The sequence below is a fragment of the Rattus norvegicus genome, chromosome 6, assembly GCF_021556685.1.
Source record: "Rattus norvegicus strain SHRSP/BbbUtx chromosome 6, alternate assembly SHRSP_T2T, whole genome shotgun sequence".
NCBI classification, from domain to species: Eukaryota; Metazoa; Chordata; class Mammalia; order Rodentia; family Muridae; genus Rattus; species Rattus norvegicus.
This window is the reverse complement of record NC_141539.1, coordinates 40249563-40273716: the sequence shown is the minus strand read 5'-3', so window position 1 is coordinate 40273716 and position 24154 is coordinate 40249563. Positions and strand designations below refer to the sequence as shown.

At 38.5% G+C, this 24154-nt stretch overlaps 1 protein-coding gene across 9 annotated transcripts in view; it reads right to left on the bottom strand.

Moving 5' to 3' along the window:
• Positions 1 to 229: 229 nt before the first annotated feature.
• Smc6 (structural maintenance of chromosomes 6) overlaps positions 230 to 24154 on the bottom strand; it is a 54473-nt gene continuing 30548 nt past the window's right edge. For 8 of the 9 annotated variants that reach the window (XM_087553120.1, XM_087553125.1, XM_087553126.1 and 5 more), the window contains 9 exons: positions 23980 to 24060; positions 22913 to 23083; positions 20993 to 21130; positions 18080 to 18225; positions 16112 to 16237; positions 11473 to 11578; positions 5236 to 5388; positions 3260 to 3357; positions 230 to 2189 (listed from right to left, as the gene is read on the bottom strand). In XM_087553120.1, the coding sequence (XP_087409246.1) occupies positions 2075 to 2189; positions 3260 to 3357; positions 5236 to 5388; positions 11473 to 11578; positions 16112 to 16237; positions 18080 to 18225; positions 20993 to 21130; positions 22913 to 23083; positions 23980 to 24060 (1134 nt within the window). In that variant the 3' untranslated portion in view covers positions 230 to 2074. The remainder of the gene's footprint in view (positions 2190 to 3259; positions 3358 to 5235; positions 5389 to 11472; positions 11579 to 16111; positions 16238 to 18079; positions 18226 to 20992; positions 21131 to 22912; positions 23084 to 23979; positions 24061 to 24154) is intronic. The other variant, NM_001108014.1, reaches the window with a different exon arrangement.

Sequence of the window (24154 nt, the reverse complement as noted above, 5' to 3'; positions counted from 1 at the left end):
CTCCGCACATCACTGAGTCAGCACTCCCCAACACAAAGGGGAGTAGGAGAAATAAAAACTTGGTCGTTCTGTAAACGATTACACTGGGTCAATTTTAAAATCCTGTCTGGGGACGTGTAGAGACAAGGGCTACATGAGTGACATGTATAAATACATCACTGTTGACGAAGAGCTCCAGGTTACCCTCTTATTCCTAGCCCAGTTCACAAAAGCATGACCTTAATACATGTACAGTTTAAGTTTTATTTTTGGAAGTTACACATACTTTAAAAGAACAATAGTTTTTTCTTGTTTTCCAATGGATGTTATTACTCCTTAGAACACTAGATGAAGACTTCACTTATGATTGAAACCAAAGCTTTCTGAGGCCAAATCAATGTAGTGTCTTCAGCAGGAGACGCTCAGGATCTGAGGGCTGCGTTTCTCATTCTGTAGAAGCACATTTAAAACTACCACAAAACCTCAAAACATCGAAACTCCTGAGCTAATTAAAATTAATGCACTGGTCTCACTTCATTTTTATTTATTTGAAAAAAATGTATGTATGTTAAAATAGTTCTGATACAAATGAGTTATACTGCTTATTGTTGGTGGGGAAAGTTTAAAACATTAGTTTTCTTCTTTCTATGTTCTTAGACTAGAATGCTTTTGGATTTTTGGCAACTATTGTATTCTAAGAATACATTCTCTTCCCCCACCAAAACAAAACTCAGTTTTAATTAATAATTATAGAATTATACTTGCTTTGAAAAATAGTACTTTTCTTAAAATACTTTCTTTTCAAGTTCATAAATATGTATTCTAATTTATTGCTGGTAATAAAGGGATGCTTCTTGCTGCTAGTCAAAATTTAAAGGTTAGCCCTAAACCTAGTATGAAACAACACAGGCACAAATACACTGTTTTCTTTAAAAAAAAAAAAAAATCACAAATACCAAATTTTACTGTAAACTGATCATTACAGAAACATTTTAATATCTCTAAATTCAGGGTGTGACTTATACCATCTCCCATGAGGTCATGAGGTGTAGATTTTGCCTCACGCAGCTACTGGCTCTGACCGCAGGCACTTATCCTCTGGCTTTTTCAGCCCTGCTCTACCACTAGGCTGTATTTTCAGGCCTCGATTTCTCTTTCATTTTGAGACAGGGTCTAAGCTGTCCAGGCTGGCCTTGAATTCACTCTATAGCCCAGGCAGGTCTAGAACTTGAAATCTTGCATCTAAAACCCTAGTGGTACACCACCAAAAGCTGAGGGCTTTTACAACTTGGTCACTGCTACAGGTCAAAGTGGAAAGTGTGTCACAGCCATGGCCCGTTCTTTCTTGAATGGAGAATAGTTAAAGGACAAAGGAGAAAGAAAGTACTTGTCACAACTGGCAGTGCTTCAGGGCTGCATAAAAGTGTCTAGTGAAGACCATCTTATAACTGATTAAGTATAGTGATTAAAAACTGTATCCAAATCTATGGTTGTACCCCAGGGTTAAAAACAATGGCAAGTAGAGATTCTGCAGTACCAGCAGCCTTATGCAGACCTCTACATGTAAACATCAGTGCGTCCGGCCTAACCAATTCTCCTTCACTGCATCCCCCTGTCCCATACTGAGACTGCTCTTTCCACAGACATTTGCTAAGTTTTAAAACTAGGCTGTAACAACCTGGAAACGCAAAACTAAACATCAGGTGCTCAGACTTTTATTTAAATTCTTACAAAATACTATAGAAATGAACCCAAACTGAACAGATATGTACATGTGCATTATGTACAAAATTTTACTCCTGAAAAAATTTATAAAAGTAGATGGTAAAAACAACAAACGAAATACAGAAACTCCAAAGCAAACAAACAGAAAAAGATTTAAAACCAGTATTATGAAACTGATTTTCACAAGGAAAAGCAATCATAATTTTAAACTCTTGGCAGCAGCTGGTTTTCTAGGCTTATTTACACTTTTGATAGGTCATATTAAAGGAGCTTCTTTATTTCAGAGTACCTCTCATCCCACTTTACTTCATCCACCAGTCCAGATTATTCCCCTCACAATCTTTCAGTACGAGGGCAAGGCACTAAGCTGTCAGCTTGCACTGTCATCTTCTTCTTGAGTCACAGGTCGGAAGGGCAAGGTGGTTTGCCCTCTTTCAGGGTCAGACATTCGAAGAATTCGAATCAGTTTACTTGAAGGAAGTGAGCTAGAAGAATCAAAAGTAATCACTCAGTTTTCCAACAAGTTTTTACCCATTTAACACTCAACTGGTTCAGTTCTGTAGTTCACTCACCCTAGGTTCAATTCCCAACAATATGAGCAATTAAAAATTAAAACAAAAACGCCACCCACCAAAACAAACAAACAAACTTCTCTCTACATCCTATCTGTTTTCAATCTGGATGAAAAGGAAACGTGGTTTTATATGTCAGCTATGTAGAACAGCCCTTGATCTTGTCTGGAGTTGCCTAGATGTCCAAATCAAACAGGCAGCGGATCCTGGGCTCCTTCAGAACAGAGGATGAAGCTGCCATGGTAAAGGACGGAGAGCAGGGCCGAGCAGAGTCTGAGACCAGTTAGGGTTAAGTAGCCAAGGACAAAGAGTAAGGGATCCCAAACTGTTCCTTTGTCTCACACAGAATTTACTAAAACCACTTCATATTAGTTGGTCAAGAAAACTACAGAGGAGCAAATTAAAAATACGAGCAAGTCGAAATTACATTGTAGACCACATGTGTCTTAAAGAAGGGCCAATGACTTGAACCAAAGTTTAAGCATCTGGGAACGTAGAAGACATTAACCCTGCTGAACAAGAAGACAGAGTGACCACTGCCCACCCATAGCCTGGTCACTGCTGCATGCAAAAATGAAAACCACACGGGTCCCAAGCCACTTCCACTCAGAACTGTTTTAACTATCTGAGATTCTTGTGTGTGTGTGGTACATGTATAGATCCTATATAGATTTCTTTCCCTTTGTTACATATACAATCAGAAAAAGGCAAATGCTTTGAAAGGAAGACCCACTGAGTATCAGACTCTCTGAACGCAGCATACTGGCTGTTTTCGGGGTGGCATACTGGGTGGCAGGGCTCACAGATCTGCCTGCAGAATCAAACACCTCCATCCGGGAGGTGTGGCTTTGGGGCTGTGTATGTGTCCCGAGGGTTAAGTTATGTAGGTCACTTCTACACATGATCACAATAAATACACAATAAATTTGTGTGGGTGGGTGGGTGCGCGTGTTGTGTGTTCACAGAAAGTTTTAAGAAGTTACCTCATGCTTTGAGGGGTAAGCAAGATAAACTGTCTAAAACGTTGGGAATCTGCCATCTTAAGGATCATGTCCATCGCAATTCTCCTATTAACCATATCCTGAAGAACAAAGATAAAAGTTAGGATTGGTTTTGCACCAATTATTTCTATAAAAGCAGCATTCTTGGCTAAAACAAATCTTTAGAGTTTTATTTGTTACATATGATGCCAAGAAGTTAATCTATGAAAAAATAACATCAGTAACTATAAAGGGAAATTAACTGAATAAACACTCTCCCAATTCATTTCTATGGTCTCCTCTCTCAGAGACAAGTAATGATTAAAGTACTACGAAACTACACCAATGACACAACTATTACATAGTGAATCTTTAAGTATAAGAATAGTTAATTATTCAGGATAAAAACATAAAATTTGCCTGGTTCCAAATTCATCAAGTTTCTCAGAATTTAGGAAGTGTAGCAGTCACAAGGCATCACAAAAAAGGCATCATGGAAAGATAAGCACAGTTCAATAGATAAGGCACAAGAAGAACACTAGACAGAGGTATGGTACTTAGAAAGTTACTAACAGTTTAGCATAACTAAAATTTTTTGGCAGATACTCCAGCATTCAAGATGGATCTCAATGCTATCTTATAAAATTTAATACTTTGCACATAACTACCTAGGGGTTTTAAAAGGGTGACCTCAATCAGGTCTATTTGTATAAATCAACACGCTCATAAAACACATGGGGGATGGGCTGCAGGAACAGCAGGACACAGGTCTGAGAGTCTAGGGGGAGGTTATCACAGCTGGAGGTAAAGGGACAGAGGGACCGGAGCCACCACAGGGAGAAGGGAGGAAAAGGTAGAGTATTGAGAAAAGGAAGAGACAAGGCTAGGCAGCTTGTAAATAAAAGGGAAGAGTTAATCAGATGTGTATGGTTTTAAAGCTCAGTGACTAGGATGGTGATGATGGTGTGTCATTAACAAGTAAAACACTAGAAAAGGAAGATGATCTGAGAGGAAGATCCACTCAGGCTTAGACATACTGAGCTCAGAATGCTGGCTGTTTACTGCATGGTGGAACAAGTAGTGGGGCACAGGTCTAGACTGCAAATAAGATCAGAACAGGAGACCTCCATTAGGTAAGTCTATAAGCTTGTATGGAGGGATGTACGCTATATCACTGCTATAAATAAGTGATCAAGAAAATGACAATGTAGTAAAAAGCAAACAGAAAATGTCAACCACTCAGTGACATCAGAACTAGAGGTAGAAAGGCAGACTGGTAAAAGGAAATCCAGAAAGAGTACAGAGGCAATAAAACAACACATCCCAAGAGAACGGGGGACAGTACCAAGTTCTCCAATAAATAAAGACCAAGCATGAGCAGTGTCTGATAAATGAATGCTGTACAGTGTAAAATAGTAATGGCACATGTTAGACACAGACTGTCACCTGTGCCTCACTGTAATCCAATGAGGTAGTGAATCCTCTCTACATAGAAACACTGAGACGCCGGAGGACATGTCTAAGCCACTGGAGTACTTGTGGCCGCCCTTGGTCTCAAAACTTTCATTGTTTAACCTTTAAAGGCAAGGGCTCTTGCGTCTTTGTCACTTTTGCTCCCTTCCTTCCTTCCTTCCTTCCTTCCTTCCTTCCTTCCTTCCTTCCTCCCTCCCTTCCTTCCTCCCTTCTTTTCTTTTTTTGGAAAGTGTGACCATAACCAAAGGCGTCAGTCAGCAAGAGCCCTGAGTTTTCATGAATATAAGCTAGGGAAGGGGTGAAGGAGAGCCCGGCAGGCAGACACTAGGTGTACATGGTGGAGAGGAAAGCTGAAGGAGGGCACGCAGTAATCACGGACAGAACGGAACAACAGGCTCTGCCATGCACTGACATCACAAACTGATGTGGGGAAGCAAAAGGAAGACGGTTTCTTTCAACTGTTCCAACCAAATAAAAGTTATAGAACTTAAAATTTTTAACAATACCATGTAGACATCAAACTCATCCAGGCATCTGAAAGGTGATTCAGCAATGGACCACAGGGAAAGAATGAAGCACACTGTGGAAAAAGAGCGCTCGCCGCCGGACAAAGCACGCATGTCATTGAAGGAGGCTTTGTTTCCCTCTCCGGGCTGAACCTTTAAGGGTGATCACAAGGAGTAAGTTTATAGTTTACAGAGAGAGAGAGAGAGAGAAGGGGTAAACCTAAGATCATTTAGCAGTATAAAAATACATTCAAAATATTCTATACTTCAATAGTTGTCCAACTTTTGTTTCACTTTAAAAGAATCAAACTGTGCTGCTGGAGAGATGTCTCAATTAAGATGCTTCACCGAGGACCCAGTCTCATTTCCAGCATCTGCACGGTGGCTCGCACCCATCTAGAAGTCCAGTTCCAGGGATCTCATACCTTCTTCTGGCCTTCTTAGGCACTAGACATGCACTTGGTGCACACACGGAATACAGACCCAAAGCCCATACATATAAAATAAATATTTAAAAAAGGAAATCAAATGGAGCACTTTTCATCATTTTAATGGAACCTAATATACCAAAATACCAAAGTTATGACAATAAATCCAATATTTAACCAAACACTATTTACTAAAATAAAGATTTTAAACTAGTTCTTCTGAAGCTGTTGTATTAAACATTTCAAGTACTTGAGATAATTTTTCATTACTAGAATTACAGTGACATCTAGTGGTTACAGTGCGTTAATAATTACAGATTGTCAAAACACAAACCCTCTTGAAGACGCTTACCCAAGAATAATGGAAATGAATTAAAAGACACTTAAGGAGGTAGGGGGACCTGGGAGGAGAGGAGGGGAGGGAAACTGTGGTCAGGATGTAAAACATAAATAGGTAGGCAATTTTTAAAAACCTCCATGGGAACAGTAAAAAAAAAAAAAAATCCATTAATGATATTAAAAGCATTTCTTCTGCATAATTTCCTGAGACAATAATATAATGCAATATAAGCAGGCATTCTATTTTGACAAGAATGCAGACATACTAAATCTAACAAATATATCTTGACAAGGTGAAAAGGATAGCTTTTATGTCAAACATATGCTGCTCTCAAATGAGCATATATTCATTTTAACCCTGTAAGAGGCATACAAATTTTGAATTTAAATGTACACTGCATATCCGGTGGGAAGGATATCTTATGAAGACATAAGCATTCATCTTTCCTTGAATTTAGACCTGAAAGTAGACAGGTTTTCAAATTAATGTAATTTTCCTCCCAGCAGCAATGTAATAGTTCTGATCCATGTCCTTACCAGCCAGTTTCCAGTCCTGCTCATTTTAGTCATCAGGACAGTAGCTAACACATTCGTAAAATCTCTGATGACTGACAATCCTAACTACTGTCCATGTGCTTATCTTCCATTGGTTAAATCCATTTAATCTAAATTTTTGGTGATTTTAAATCAGGTTCAATCTTTTTTCTTTCATTATCCTCAAAAAGTTCTAGATCAGTTCTTTTACTGTACTATACAATAAATACAATTACACAATAATTACACAATAGTATACCTTATTAGTGTTGCTTTTTGTGTTCTATTTTGAAAATCTTCATTTAAATACTTTTAGTTTTTATTTAGGTAAGAATGCACTTGTTAATGGAGAATAACATGTTTTGTTTCCACACATTTTGAAGTATATACTGGTCAAGTCGGAATAAGTAGCATTTCTATCCTCTTACTTGTGTGTGGAACTTTTGGGCATTTACCTCTTGGCTAGTTTTTCTTAAAACGTCTACTAGTTCCTGTGACCCACAGTGGCCAGCTGCTGTGGAGCACTGGGACTTATGAATCCCATCAAATGTTCTGGTACTTGTTACCTCTTCCTCTCCCCTCCCTAATTCTGTTCACATTAGCACTTCCCAGGAATATGTGCTATCTGACTTTCTATGTGTGGCTTATTTAATACAGCATCTTTTAGTTTTATCCATTTCAATGCAGACAACAGGATTTCATTCTTGTTACTGCTGATATCATTCCATATGCTTATCTACTATGGTTTCTTTACCATTCACCCAGAAGTCTACCGTTCTAAATCTTGCTTTTATCAGCTTTAATCACATTTTATACTAAGTGTGGATAAAGGATCAAAGTCACTTTCTGTTTTGTTTTACCAAAAGGATACTCAGTAATTTGAGTTGAGTAATTCACGAATAACCACCCCTTACTCATAGGTTGTAATAGTACCACTGCTTGAGAGGGCCAGGTTCAGTCTGCTCTGCTCTCTCCAGTGTTGTAGCCGCTGGCCATGTGCTTTCTTACTTCATCTCCTGCTCTCAGTGTCTTGAGATCTCTGTGCCTAATTCACAGTTATCCTCTCCTATCTTCCCAAGATACATCATCAATATTGGACCTACCTTTCCTCCTTAAATATGTACAGAGAGCTACAAATTCCCTTCTAATAAGTATTTACATTGTCTCCTTCAAGTTTTGCTGTGTTTTTTTTTTTTTATTGTTGCTGGAAATTATCTTCAACTTCCCAGGTTGCTTATTTTTGATTCCTTAATCATTTAAAAATATGCTGTATAACTTTTAAACTTGGAGAACTTTAGGGTTTTGTTATTTCTAATTTCATTTAATTTTGAAATATATTATTGTATAACTTTAATTCTTTGAAATTTATTGAAAATTTTGAGTGAAGATTATGGTCTATGCTGGCAAATGTTCTATATGCATCACAAAACTACAATTCTCCAGCGTTCTACATTTCTACTACTGGGTCAATTTGGTGAATACTGTAAGGCTTGTATAGCTTTACTGACTTTTAGCCTGATTTTTCCATTAATTACTGAGAAAGGTACTAAAATTCCCACCTATATTTAACTATTTTGTCCTTTATTTTCCTCAATTTTTCTGTACTTTTATGAATATACAAAATCAGCATTTGAAAAAATTAACTTTTTTGGGGTTGGAGATTTAGCTCAGTGGTAGAGCGCTTGCCTAGCAAGGGCAAGGCCCTGGGTTCAGTCCTCAGCTCCGGAAAAAAAAAAGAAAGAAAAAATTAACTTTTTAATATCATGAAACACTCCTTTTGGTCTCTAGTGGTCGGGATGAACCTGATTTTGTTATTAGTGGCAGTTTGTAAGTGTGCTTAACTAACTGCATGACATGCCTTTGCTCTACGTTCTTACTTAGGATCTGTATTTTATGGTAAGATATTTAGAGTCTCCTTTTAATAGACTGACTCATAATCTTATACACACTTATAAACTCCCATGGTAGAGGGAAAGAAAAAATTCCTGTAAGTTGTTCTTGGAGCTGCAGCCTTACACTGTAGCATGCAATCTCAAATAAATGCAGCAAAACCTCTTTAATTTTGTAAAGATAAAATAACCTGCACATATTTAAAATGTGCGATTTAGCTTTTAGAAAATGTATTTATATACAAAACAGCAATTCAAAATACAAAACACATCCATCGTCTTTTTAAGTTTTCCTTGTGAACCTTTGAAATCTCTGCTTGGCATCCATGAATCTGGATATAACAGAAACTTATTATTTGTGACCTCAGCCTTAAGGTAATGGAAGTCTTCAAATACTGCTCTTCCTTTTCATAGTTATTATTAACAATTTTAGCATTTTATATACAATTTTTGCATTTCTATATACATATGTGGACCAGGTTGCCAATTTCTACAAAAAAGACTGTTGCTATTTTGATGCAAAATGTTAGCATTTCTTCTAGGCTCCGTCCCAACAGTTACCTAGCAACAGCCAGGTACAGGCCTGGCTTGCTATAGAAGGACTGTTTGCTCCCTGCTTCTCTCCCTCTCTGTTTCCCACCCCACCACCCATCTCTCTCCATGTGGTCCTGCCAGCCTCTTCCCTTCTTGCTCTTCCCTCTTTCTATTCCTGTCACCTTTCTTTCCCACACTGCCTTCTCAATGCCCAAATAAATTTCATTCATCCTATGGCTAGTACTTGGGTATAAGTACGTGCGTGCGTGCGTGCGTGCGTGCAAGCGTGTGTATGGGCCAGCTAAGGCATCCCCTCCCACTGCATCATACCACATTTTACAAAACAAACCACACAAATATGGTGCTCAATCTACAGGTCGATTTTGGGAGGACTGAAATTTTGACATGTTGATTTGTGTGTGCTGTACGTATACATGCTTGTATATGGACATGTGTGTGCTGTGGATACACGTCAGACGTGGTTCCTTTGTCTTAGCCTCCTTTATTTCTTTGAGACAGGATCTCTTATTAAATGTAGAGCCCACTCACTCAGATTTGTTAGCTCCATGAATTCATCTCATTATGTCTCCGAAGCACCGGGACTAGTGTTTAGTGGTTGGCTTTTTATGTAATGCTGGAGACCCAAACTTGAGCTCTAATGCTTGCACAGGAAACAATTTACTAGATGGAACTTCTCCCCAGGCCCTGCAGGGTCTTTTGAGCCATGAAAACCATGAATTTCTCACTTAGGTCTTCATTAATCTCTTACTACTTTTAGCTTTTCAGAGAATAACCTTAGACATTTTTGTCAGATGTCTGTGTTTTACATCTTAATGCTGTTATAGTTTTTGAACATGTTAGTAATATATAAACATACAATTCATTTTTGAACGGTGACTGTGCCTGTAACCCTGCTAGCTACTTTTAACCAATTATAACTGCTAGTTTTGTAGATGTCACCGGGTTTTCTACACAGATGAACATGCTAACTATAAATGTAAGGAATTTTACTTCCTTTATAACCCAATTCTTTTGTTCCTTGATTTTGACTAGAATTACTGGTACAGTAATAAGTAAGCACGGATAACATGCTTAACTCCTAGCCTTATGCTTGATGATGTGTCTATGAACAGACACAAGAAAATAAAACAGCCCACCAAGGGGAGCAAGTTTCCATTCGATGAGGATGACATATACACACTCAGGGCTAACCGACAGTTAATCCGGGAGGAAGCTGGACCAGCAGACTCAGGTGACTTCATCTGTATCTGTATTAGTTCCTGTGGCTAACCACATAAACTCCATCCCTCAAGAATGAACTGAAACACTAGTCATGTGCCTAAGCACTCCCCGAGTGCCGCTGTCTTGTCTCAGTATCCCTCATAAGCACCAACACTCCAAGCTCAGTAAGACCGTCCGCACACAGTGTTAGCTTCCTCTGGACAGACTCTCCCACTCACTCCCTGGAATTCCAATACATCTCGTGGCCATTGCTTCCACAACTTGCCATGTTTTTGAACTAAGGTGTTTGTGATTTCTTTGGATTTCTTATACTTGTGCAGTAGAAGCAGTGGATTATATGACATACCACCTACCTCCCAACCACGGGCCTAATTCCTCCCAGCGCCCTCAAATCTGAATCTTTAAATGACTGGATCTCAAAAATAAAGGCTGAGTGGAGAGATGGTAACCAGTGGAAATTTAAGCAAAGAAAAGTAAAATTATCTTCCTAATTTGCTTAAATATAGAGATTCTAAATGTCAATGGCAGTCCAAACATCTATACTTACTGTGAATATTAGAATGGAAGGATGCAATTATGGTACCAGGAGCAACTATTTAAAGCAGTTAACTGTTTACCTTCCTATACAACTTTTTTTTTTAAAGATTTATTCATTTATTATATATAAGTACACTGTAGCTGTCTTCAGACACACCAGAAGAGGGCATCAGATCCCATTACAGATGGTTGTGAGCCACCATGTGGTTGCTGGGATTTGAACTCAGGACCTCTGGAAGAGCAGTCAGTGCTCCTAACCACTGAGCCATCTCTCCAGCCCCCCCTATACAACTTTTAATCCATACCGCCACACTGTACATTTTGTACACATTTCCACAACCACAGAATCTACAAAGGTGAATACAACAAATAATTAAATTATGAGGTACAAATTTCATGGCTTCCCAGATTATAGACAATGGATTCTCTACAATGTCCTACATGGTGCTAGGCAAAAACTTTAAACAATCGGAGAGGATTGACAAAGTAAACACTTGTTATAATGAAAATAAAACTGTCCTTAGCATCCTAAGAAATCAATGTGATTGTCTCTGTAAAGAAACCCTAGGCTACTCCCTTTATAAGCAGCAGCCTAAGGTTAAACATACTAGGAAAGACCATCTTTACCTTAGAAATAAGTTCCTGTTTCCAACAGGTAATAGGATAAGGCCAATCAGTGTTCAGGAAAAGAAAACAAACAACTAATAATGAAGATGTAGAGTCAAGATACTTACTGATATACTAAGAGTTTCATTCTTGTGGTCAAAATTCATTTTTCCACAATAAGCACGCTGAGATAATAAGTTGTCAAAGTATAACTTGCATCGTAGTGTCAGACACCTTCAAAAAATAATTTGGCACATTATAACATAGAACAGTATTCAACGTGCTATAAAATAGGTGATTAAGGTGGTTTCCTCCATGTTTTTAACATTTATTTGTATCTGGATTTTAACAAGTTCGTTAATTGTATATGAAAATAATAAAATGAATAAAGTATCATTTCACATTTAATATGCCCCATTATGACAGTCATCCAATATAAATATATTAGTCACCCAAATAAAAGGCATCATTACTCTCATGTGTAAAACAAATTGTCTCCCTAAGGAATTAAGCTTTAGAGACATGAAGGTGCATATACATCTCATTTATGTGCCAGTTTCCCCAAGTTCATAACGGAAAAAAAGGTGAGGGTAACAACAAAGTTCCATCATGCCTTCTCTAGTCAGATGACACTGGACCACATTATAAAGAAACTTTCTGCTGCCTTAGTTACCTTTCCCCTAAGTTTTTGCGTGTATGTACATGCGCACACATATATGTGCCAGAAAACCTCACCTGTCATTCTTTGGAGCTGTCCACCTTGGCTTTCTTGTGTACATGTGTCTAGACTTTTATGTTTATGGCTACTGTGCCTGCGTGTTTGTGCGCCACATATATGCAGTATCTACAGAGTCCAGAAGAGGACAATAGGTCCTGTGACTTGAGTTATAGATGCTTAAAAGCTGCCATGAGGGCGTTGGGAATTGAACTCCAGAAGAACAATCAGAACCCTTAACTGCTGAGCCAGCTCTCTAGCTCTGTCAACCTTATTTTTGACACAGTCTTTCATTACTCTGGGGCTTGTCTACTTAGCTAGCTCTTTTATTAGCCCCACAGTGCCTCCCCATGAACAAAATTATAAATATACACTATGGTGCCTGACTCTTCTGTGCCCAGCTTTTATACAGGGCACAAAATAGGTGCTCAAACTTGGGTCCTCATGCTTGCATAGCAAGTGCTTTACTGACTGAGACTTCAGTTCTTATCTTTACTGTGCCCCTCAGACTATCCCAGATTTTGCCAATGAAAGCCCTTTAAGTTATTGATAAATTGTTGCTCTACAGGTCAAAGAGCCGATTCAAGCCAGATTGGATAAAATCCAGGTTTACTGGGAAGCTGCTCAAGGGTGTGTTCACTAGCCCCAAGGACCTAAGCAGGGAAGTTACCATGGGGAGGGAGAGAAGGAAGAGGAAAGGGGACATGCACTCAGAGAGTAAAGAGGAGCAGGTGAGGAGACCAAAATGTCTGCATTACACAGGGAAGAGCTTCCTGGGGAAAGGCAGCCCAACCTGTCGGCTGGAAAGTTCAGGGTTGGGAGCAGAGTATGCCGAGTAGGGATGCTGGGAAAATCTGGAGGCCAGGTCTGCTTTGATATGTAAAATATGCACCTCAAGCCCTAGCCCTTGGGTCCTCCATTGAAACTAAACAGCCATCTCCTAAGTCTTTCTGTCTTCACTGTGCGGGCGTGGTTGGAGCTGGGGGGAAGGGAGGATGGATCCAGCGAGCCACAAGAGACTTATCTACATCTTCCCCACACAGATTTGCTACTAGCCACTCACTTCTCTCCATGGAACCCTGGTCCCTTTTACTGAAGGCACAGTATTCAGAGTAAGGTCTGGGTGAATAAGAAATAACAAATATTTTTTATCACCTTTACTCATTAATGAGTAAAGTAACCATGAATATTTCTCCACTGTTTCCTGTCCTAAACCACACTATCCCTTCCCATACTAGAGGATATGGAAGTCTGGATTTTTTTAGTTTCTTTTGCTGCTACAGTACTGGTAATTAGGTTCCAGAACCCCCTACTAAAGACCTTCAGTACTCCAATATATTTATTGGCTGCTTCCATTCACAGGCCTTCTATCATAAATTGTTCTAAAATACAAAGGCTAGAGAGAGAAATGATTCTAACACATTGGCTATTCTTGTTCTATAACTGAGTAAACACTGTAGAAAAACCTATCAGTGTTAAAGGGTCTATTAAGTAATACACCATGTTGTCAACTCAACAATCGAAAATAATCTGGAAAATAGGCCCAAGCATGCCTGTGACAGATTATCTGTCCTGGGCTAATTAAAAGCAGGCATCAGCACTCCTTGGGTACAGGATCCTGGCACTGCCTAAGAAGTGAAGAGAGCAGCATGAGTTCACACTTCACTCTGCTTCTTTACTGTGAATAAAACACAACCAGCTGCTTTGAATTCCTGCTGCTTTGAACTGTGAGCAGAAATAAACCCGTTCTCTCTTAAGGTGCTTTTCTCAGAGTATTAATCATAGCAACAGGAAAAGAAACTAAGACGTAACACACACATACACACACAGTCCTTTTACAGAGACTATATACTACTTCTGTTTAGTAGTAAATAATAACAGGAACTGTATCTAATTTTTCTAATCCTATTCAAAACCCAGACAAACTACTTTGACTGGACACCAAATAGCAAAGGCAGTTCCAGTAAAAATGATCTCTGAAAAACAGGAAAAAAACTAATTGGTCGCTGTAAGTACCCTCAACATGACTACTCACCAAAGAGCAAAGCAAATGTATTTAAGGGGAAAGTCTAGAGAACAGAGCACTAGAGAAGCAGGACAACCGTGGAGGATGTATGAGGGCAGAGTACTAACCAGTATACGCTCTCTGGAGACTACCTGAACCTGAGGTGGGAAAGAAACAGTGACAGAGATACCCAAAGAAGTCCCACGGAAACCTCAGAGGCAGGGACAGCTCATGTCTTGTGGGCTAGTGAACCCTCTGCACTCAGAAGCACTGGTTAGAAGAGTGCCAAACTAGCACAAAATCAGCCGGAAATAGAGTCTGCCAAGAAAACATTCAAGGCAGTCTAATAGGATAAAAATCAATCTGTTTAGTTCAAGTTCTAAAAATATATTTGAAAATGAAAACATGATTGTGAATGTTTCCATCAGGAAGATAAATACCTACCATTGTGGGAAAGCCAACCCCTGCTGTAATCTTTGCATACTAGCTGCATCTATGTACATGAATTGAGATGTCACACTGCACTCCACAAATTATACAATTACTGTGTCCCGTTAGGAACACTCTAAAAGCTCAACAACTACAAACACGCATTCCAATGTTTACTGTAGTTTAGTTCAGGACTACGACGGAACATTTTATCATTAAAGCCTCACCTACAGGCCAGCATGGTGGGTACAAAGGCTTGCCACCAAACCTAGCTCCCGAGGTCAATTTCAAGACTCAATCGTAAAAGGGAAAACTGACTCTTACAAACTACCCTGATCTCTACTGGTCATGCCACAGCATACAGTACACATACATACTCCAAATAAATATACAAATAAATGTAAAAAAATTAATGGTACCTCTGAATGTCCCCACATATACAACAGCTATGTGTATTTTTATTTATTTCTATTGCCTAAAAATTGTAGAATTTCAGGGTCAGGAAGATGACTCAGCGGTTGAAGTGCCCACCCAAGTGTGAAGACCTGAGACTGGATCCCAAGAAGCATCTAAAAGCCCACACGTAGTCTCATATTCCTCTAGCCCCAATAATGGGGGTTAGTGGCTGGACAGGTGGATCCCTAATGCTCACTGACCAGGCAGCCTAGCCAGACTGATGAGCTTCTGGGTCAGCAAAAGATGCTGGCTAGAGATTTAAAAAGTGTGTGTGGGTGGGGGGTGGGGGGTGGGGTTGAAACACACTTGTTATGAACTTCAGGCTTCTTCCACACACACATGTACACACACTATATAAACAAAAACACAATAGAAGATTTTGGGCTAAAGAGGAAGAAAAAGCATTACTGAGGGACTGAGGAAAACAAAGGGTTATATCCCCTAAATATCGTCTTCTGGGTTTTTTTGTTTGTTTTGTTCTGTTTGGGGGGCGGGGGTGGGGTGGGTGGGCTGCCTGCTTTTTTTTTTTTTTTTTTTTTTTTGGGTTCTTTTTTTCGGAGCTGGGGACCCAACCCAGGGCCTTGCGCTTCCTAGGTAAGCACTCTACCACTGAGCTAAATCCCCAGCCCCGGCTGCCTGCTTCTTTGGTATAAGGGGGATATATTTACTCCTCAGAGACTGTGCATCTTTGGGTATGTTATTAATAGCTCCTTTCCTTGATCTAGCCCCAACTACAACAAGCACAGTTATAAACACTGAAGATACTACATGAAAACAGAGGTTTGTAATCATGGAGCTACCATAATAGTAGAACATGGTAAAGTAGTTGAGATACTGCTTTAATAAGCCCAAATAACATCCCTTGGTAACATGCACTGTCCTAGAGTAACTGTTTCAGTACCACTGAGTTCCCACCCAAACGACCTACTAGGTAGGTAAACAGCATCGGAGAGTTAGCTGGTAAAAGTTACCTAACAGTGGAAAAGCTGGGTGAGCTTGTTGTTAAAGTCCTTTCAGATCAGCTTAACTACAGATTCAGAATGCTCAACGTGGATCATGCTTCCACAGTACCTCATAGAGCTGAACTGAGGAAAGACCTGACTATTCAGATAGAAATAGTTGAAAACAATCAAAAAGAGACATACCTTTAAAATGCACTTACCTTCTAAATTGTTGGTATGTTTTGTACCTATGGGTCATTATTTCTTCAAGTAATTTAATGAACCTTCTTAAAGTCCTTACTTTACTATCCAGATCAAGATAGGTTTCTCTTGCTTCCTGGTACTGCCTATTTTATAAATAAAATAGTAAATAAATACAAACACACAAGTCTCAAAAATATTTAACTGGAAAGAAAAGGAAAAGGAAGAATATAGAGGGCTTAAGAACAGCCAATTCCATGAATTTCTAGTCAAAGTATATTCCCACAAAGAATGAATGTTACAGGAGAGACAATACGACTATGAAGAGGAAAAGAAAGTCCGAGCCTAGAAAATGCAGTTGGATGGGAAATGTATGTGCGTAAGTACTCAGGTAAGGTCAGAGGGCGGACCTTAGGAAGTACCTTCTAAAACAATGGGGTCACACCAGAAGGTTTGCTTAGTAATAGATGTCAATAAGGGAAAGATAGGACGTAAGGACAGTATTGGAACCTCTCCATCCTAAACAAGCTAAGTAAGGAACTGAGGTAAGGAAGGCATTGCTACTCAAAAGTGCCAAAGGAAGGAAAGCCAACAGCCTGACGTGCAGATAGGTATCCCCACACCAGGGTGCAAGGGTGCAAGGAATCCAAACTCAGAAGATGGTGACTGCACAGCAAGAACTGTTACACCTGTCACTCCCCCTCCTCAGCTCATTCATATACATACATACACACACACACACACATACATGCATGCATGCATGCATAATACATACATACATACATACATACATACATACATACATACAGACATACAGACAGACAGACAGACAGACAGACAGACAGACAGAACTGCAGTACTGAGGACTGAGCCCTGAGCCCTGGTTATGCTAGTTAAGTATACTACTTTTGAGTGGCATCCACAGCCAAATAATGCAGTTTAGAAACTTTTTTTAGAGATGTACTGCCTACAAAAATTTCTGAATAGTTGGATTCTTCCTCACTGTTTTGAAAATGAAGCTGAGATCACCTGTTTTGTTAAACTTGTTTTTAAAAGACATTTTCTGTGTGTATATTCATGTGGCACCATGGCACATGTGGAAGGTAGAGGATAATCAATGAAGCCAGTGCCTGCCTTCCATGATGGATTGAACTCAGGTCATCAGGCTTGGCAACAGGTCCTTTACCTGCTGAGCTATCTTGCTGGACCTCTTTCTTAGCCTTTTGTGACCCAAAAAGGGGTTTTGTACAAAAGTTCGAGTTTTTCTACTTTTTTAAACCATTCTTCAGAGCTATATAATATTAACATTATATTTCCTTTTTTAAAAAAAAAAAACCTATTTAAGGAATTAGTACAATATTTTCTCATTTTAGATTGCTACATTAGAAATGTAAAATTTCACTTATAATTGCAACATATATTCTGTAAAGCATTTTAATTTATACTCATTAAATGCTTTTCAGAAGAGTTTTAACAACTATAAGCTGCTTTCTCTAAATTCTATTTATTATAGATTCTTACATTTGATTTTTATAACAAAACCTTATTATGAAAAATGAAGTAAGGCTAACGATTTGATAATTGTCCAAAGTTCTGTAAATAGACAGCAATACTGTAAGCTCTTCTAGTTCTCTTAAAGCCTTTTCTTTTATCAGTAATGTAAGAATACCCACTTCACTAAGCCTTGATGACCTGGACTATTGATGTTTTCACTGCAGTCATTCTCATGTATATGGAAAACAGTTTTTGATCATCTATGAAGCTGAACACTTTCCCATCCGTATGAATGGTAATATAATATAAACTGCATTTATGTTAAAATTTCATTCCACAAGGTACTGTTCATTGTTACTGTGCTCATCAAACACAGTACTTCAGTGCAATTACAAACCAACAGTAAATCTTCATCCAAATTAAACTTACATGTAAAACATGTCTTACATCTTCTATGGATAATACACTAAAATAAAAAATTAAAGACTACTTACTTCATTATTTCTTCCCGATCTCCATGACTAGCATGTTCTGCCTGAATTTTTTGTCTTAATCGATTAATTTCTTTGTCTAGAATTGATGCAGATTTTTTTACTTCTATGCGTTCTGGGCAGATCTGTCTTGCTTGCGACATTTTCTCCTAAGAAAAGAGATGTTTAGATCTTTACATTTTTCTTGACAGAATTCACTTTACTAATTCTGCCAAATATGCAAAGTAAAATAAACTTAGACTTAAGACACATATTTACTGTCAGCATTTTTTCTTAAAAGATTTACTGTATTTAATTATTTATATGTCCATGAGTACAGATGCCTGTGGAGGCCAAAGATGTTGGCTCCCCCTAGAGCTGAAATTATAGCCATTGTTAACACTGGTGTGGCTGCTGAGAAGTAGATTCAAGTGTTTTAACATGCTCTTAGCTGTTGAGCCAGCTCTCCACCCCATATTAATAGTGTTTCTATCCATGTTTTACATGGAAGAGACAAAGTTAAACATCATTAGAAATGTTCAAAGAAAAGAATAGCCCCATGCACAAGACTAATAACTTCTAAGAACTCTACCATTTCCTAGTGAAAAAAAAAAAAGTAAAATGGTGATGTGAGGATGCTGAGGCTGGTGATAGCTTCCCATGTAACAAGACAAGTGTGGGACACATGCATAGACCTTCCTGCTTCTATGTAGTGAAGAAAATGCTAAGTATTTTCTTATATAATATAGATCTTATATCATAATCTAATGTATAATGTCTGAAACAAATAGGGGAACAAATTAGGAGTTCCGCTCATTTTCCTTGTGACGTAAAGCAAAGATGGAATTCAGCACATACAACAGAACTGACTGCCTTCCATTATCCCCTAAAAACGCAGTGCCTGTTTAGCTGTGAGCAGGCACAGCTGGCAGGAGCTGAACTCAGTCAGCATATACCCCAGCAACGCACAGACATAACGCTGACATTAAATGGCATGCCCTTAAAAAGGTTTGCAAACTGAGAGAGCCATTTTCTCAACCTCTGAGACACAATGGAAGACCATCTGGTCTAGTTAATCCTCATGTTCCAAGAGTCACCAAGTCTTCTGTCAGTTCACAGAAGCACATGTTACCTTGTAGGAAACAAAAACTCAAAGACAATTTGTTTTTTTCTAGAAATATGACATGGAAGAAAAAGGGTCTTAAGGAAGGATGGGAAAAGAGTATAGGAGAGAAAGGAAAGCAGAGAGACAAAGGAGAATAGGGAGCAGAAAAGAACTAACCAAAAGGAAACATGCACGGAAACTTCATAGGGAAGCATACGTTTTTAAGGGCATGCCACTTAATGTCAGCACTTTATAGCTACTTATTAAAAACTAAAAAGATTACAATAGATACTTTACATACATACATACATACATACATACATACATACATACATACATACATGAAAAAAACTTAAGTCACCAAGTGAAAGAGAGACAAAAGCACCAACTAAACACTGCTTGCCACTAAATGAATCCTCATAGGTTACATCTAATTAAACTCTTGGCCTGAGGGACCTCTTGGAAACCACCAAGTAACCCAGGCTACCGTCAAGGCTCTTGGTTGCTCTCCACAAACTGATGGTAAGGCCTATTGCTGAAGACAACACCTACACAAATCACTGAACATGGAGAAGTCTAACTGGGGTTTGTCTGGAGACTTCACCCCAAATGACTACTGTTCACGGTACTGGAAGGCACACTACAAAAAAGGCACACTAAACACCAACCCAGCTACAGACCCTTCAGCCTACAACAGTGACCTTCATACAATATACACTGGTACAATGGTGGCACAAAAGCTGAATGAACTAATCATTATGTGATTGGAATTCAGGCCCACTCCATGAGATGGAACCCAGAAATTGCACTGACTGCCTAGTGGTCAAGAACCTGAGACTGGGTAGGACAAGGGACCTGGGGGAAACCCGAACACTACTACTACTGTTCTGCTAAAGGAACAGCAATAATGACGGCTCCTGACAACATTCTGATATATTCGTCAACTGGTGCCTTGCTCAGCCACCATCAGAGAAGCTTTCCCCTGCAGCAGATGGGAACAAATAGAGACCCACAGCTGGACAATGTGCGGAGAGTGAGAGACCCTAGAACACACCATCCTAAAGGGATGTCTTTGTTAAATTCCTCCTCTCAGGAATCACGGACTCCACAGAAGAGAAGTCAGAAAGACTTTAACTCGTTGGGGATAGAGAACACAAAACAAACAAACAAACAAACAAACCCCAATGCCTTCCAGACAACAGGACTGCTATCTAAGCCAGATGAGGTCCCAGGGCTGAGACATAATGCTCCATGCCTAAGCCAGAAGCTATCTCCAAATGATAACCACCTACAAAGGAAAAGAAACTAGTTTTCTCCAAGGGGCTCACTCATGGGTAAGTCCCATGCCCAGCAGGTAGTAAACGGCCAACACAAAAGAAACTCATTGAAGGTTTTACTGCTTCTAATGCTTTGTCTGGACTTTTTTAACCTTAGAGCTCTTTTGCTTTTACACTATAACTTCAAATTTTGTTCTTACGGGATTTCTGTGTGTGAAAATGTGTGTCTTGACATCTATATGAATTGTGTGTTTTTTCTTTGGTTCTCTTTTTTCCATTGTTTTGTTGTATTCTGACTAGTTTTTGTTTTACTATTATTAGATGTCCGTTTGCTTTCCAATAAGAAAGAAAATGTGTAGATTTGGGTGGGAGAAGTGGAGAAGATCTAGGAAGAGTTGGGGAGGGAAAACTAATCAGAATATAATGTATGGAGAAAAAAAATCCAGCTTCGGTAAAAAAGTAAGAATAACAAAAACTAGAAAAATTGCAAAAATTTTAACAATTTACACTGTAGATAAAATAATTTGGAAGGCAAAAACAAAACTGCTGGATAACCTGTAGCTCCTTTTCCTTCATGTCAAGCTCTCTTCTCTTTTTATTTAGGGTATCCATATGTTCTTTCTGTTTATCTTCATAATGCTGCTTTCCCCGTTTCTGGCTATCCACTTCAGAGTCAGCAAGATTTAATTCATCCTGTTTTAATAAAGGCAAAACAATCTATAAAGAAAGGATCAAAGCAGCAGCATGGGTGTGGTGGAGCTTTGGGGAATAGATAGGAAACAACATGGTGGATAAGTGCCTGCTGTACTTTTCTGTGAGAAAAAGCATTCACTGGCCAAGAGGTCAAGAATCATTAACAACCGCCCGCCCCAGATAACACAGACCCGGAGGACACACCCACCCGCAGGTACACTGGATCTGGCAGCTGATAACGTAGTATCATGGTGGGAGGATTAGGAATTCAATTACTTTGTTAGACAAGCACCTTGGTTTTGTGACTGACAGTGTGACATTCTGAGGAGGGGGGGACTTCCTGCTAGTACTTGATTAAAAACAGGTTGGTTTACCTAAGGACACAGCTCCTACCTTTCAATGATTTGAAGCCAGGCACACAGCTAAGGTAGAAAATTCTTACTGCCTTTTATTGAACTTACTGAACTCCCACGTCCAGAGCTTGTTTGACCTTAGCTACTAACACAGAGAATTCAAACATCGAACTCAGAGCACAAGAAAATACACTGTAGGCAGAGAGAACAGCTCAGGGGTTCAGTGCTTACACCGCACACAGAAAGCCCTGAGTGTGTCCTAACCACACACCAAAGCAGAAACAGGAACGAATGAAACAGCCCAAAACACAGCTTGCTCTTCACTCTTCCCTAAGTCTCCTGAGTGCATAACTTACCTGTTACTCTTCCTTCTCCGCTTTAGTTCATCGTGACTGTGCTAGGTGACCCTACTCAATTCATTGTCAGCCTAAGATTTTAAACGTTACCTCACTTTTATTGTTGGCACTGCTGCAATTCTTGAGACCAAATTCTATTTTACACATTCTTCAAGTTTTGAGATTTACTAGTTTCATTCCTTATTTTAAAACAGAATACTAACTTTGTCTTTTTTACATTCTTGGGGTTTTTGTATGTTAATGCTTATTTTCTCTAGGACCTGTTTTCTTATTTATTTAGTAAATATTATCTTTTATTTTTCTTATACTTTAATGCTTAAATTGTACAACCCTAATAATTTATTTACCAATGAATTGTCCTTTATCAATAAAATTTCAAATTCTGAAAATAAAGAATTACTCATAGAAATGGCATCGGCAATAAGATATAGGATAGCAAACCTATCAAACATGGCTTAAAATTCAGTTTAATTTATTTATTTATAATTAGCTAATCAATTTATAATTAATTAATTTAATTCAGCTCATTTTATTCCCCAAATCTAGTCATAAATAGTACATGCTAAAAATAAAGTCAAAGAAAATCAGTCCACTGCCATGACTTTAACCCTACCACTCAGGAGGTGGACTGATGTGTTAGTTCAAAGCCATCCAAGTTTATATAGAGAGACTTTCTCTCAAAACACATCAAAGGAATCAGCCTCAAATTTACTGCAATGTGTTGATAATTGGGTTAAGTAACATTTTACTTCAAACTGCCTTTCACAGCTGCTAAACCATGAATAACTAAAGGAAAGATGGGAAGATTCAGGCGGGGACAGAAACAACAGGCATTCAAAGACACCCCCTATTTCTGCTGCTTCTTGTGGATAAACAAGCAGTTAAGGTTATGATCTCATTATATATTCTTTTAAAAACATGAGCAGACTATTTTCTATTAATTGACCTAATTCATGAATTTATGTTTATATTTATATCTGACCAGTAAGGATCTTTAAGGCAAACTACAATGAGTTTGTTGAATAAGCTCTAGCATAAAAGACATAGAAGACAGAATAACAATTATGTAATACCTTAAGTGGATCTGCTAGCTCTGATAGCTGATTAATCTTCAATTTAATTGTATCATACTTGTTTTCTGCTTCAATTTTTAGAGTTTTAAGATTCTCCATGTTTTCTTTTTGTTGCTCCATATTTTTCTCCACCATTTGCATTTTTATTTTATTTTCCTCCGCTTCATCTTCCTGATAACATTTTAAATATATAGTTAAATTAAATACAAGTTATCCAAAAGAAAAAAATTTATAGACAATTCTGAAGAAAGAAAAACAGCAAAAATCAGAGCTAAGATAAACAAACAAGTAAAGTATTTTCATATTCCAAATGGGAATTTACAACGTAGAACAAAAAGGATCAAAAGAAGGAATGCCATTTGGCAGTCAAGTAAAAAAAATACTCAGTCTGAAAGTACAATCAAAAGCTACCACATTATCATGATACACTCAGTGTATATCAGTATGTATTTTGTGACAATGGGATAGCAGTTAAGTAAAAGTCCGTGAAGACATGGCCTATGTCTTTAAGGTAGTTTATCAATAAAGATAAAGCAGGAGCATGACTACTAACAAAACTCAACAGCCAAAAGCTGTGCGGCACAGACACCGTCGGGTTCTGCCCACGGCTTACGACAGGTGACAGATACAGTGCCACTCACTTAGGTAGGACATGAATTATCTGCCTAGTCTGTTGCATTCCGAAAAAAGTTGAATAGAATGTCGCAGATGCCTAAAAAATTAAAATACACAAAAAAATTTTAAAAATTAAGGTAGAACATAAACCTGGAAATGAAATACAGAAAGATCAACTCTGTCTGACTGAAAACACAGTCAGTCCTGATCTCTCAGTCCTTGCAGAGAAACTAACATTTACCTATGTGGCACAAGGAAAGTCTCATACAGAGAATGGAGAATTCCAGAGCCATACTTCAGATGAAATCTAGTATGTCTGTGAAGGGCAATGGCAATCATAGAATAGCTACAATTAAAGGATCTTCTTAAAAGTGAGACTTGTGAACAAGCCACTAAGCTAAGTAAGTTACTGTTTTATTCTTTAACATTTAAATTGAAGAAAAGTATTTTACCAAGGTTGCAATATCTACAGATTGGTGTTCTTCTATGTTCTCAAGTTCCCGAATTTCAGAAATATTTTTTCTTATTTTCATCTAAAAAAGAAAAGTATATAGAATTTTAAAAAACAAAAATCCTTGAAAGAATAATGAAAGCACCAAGATCTACTATGCATATAACCCGGCAGCA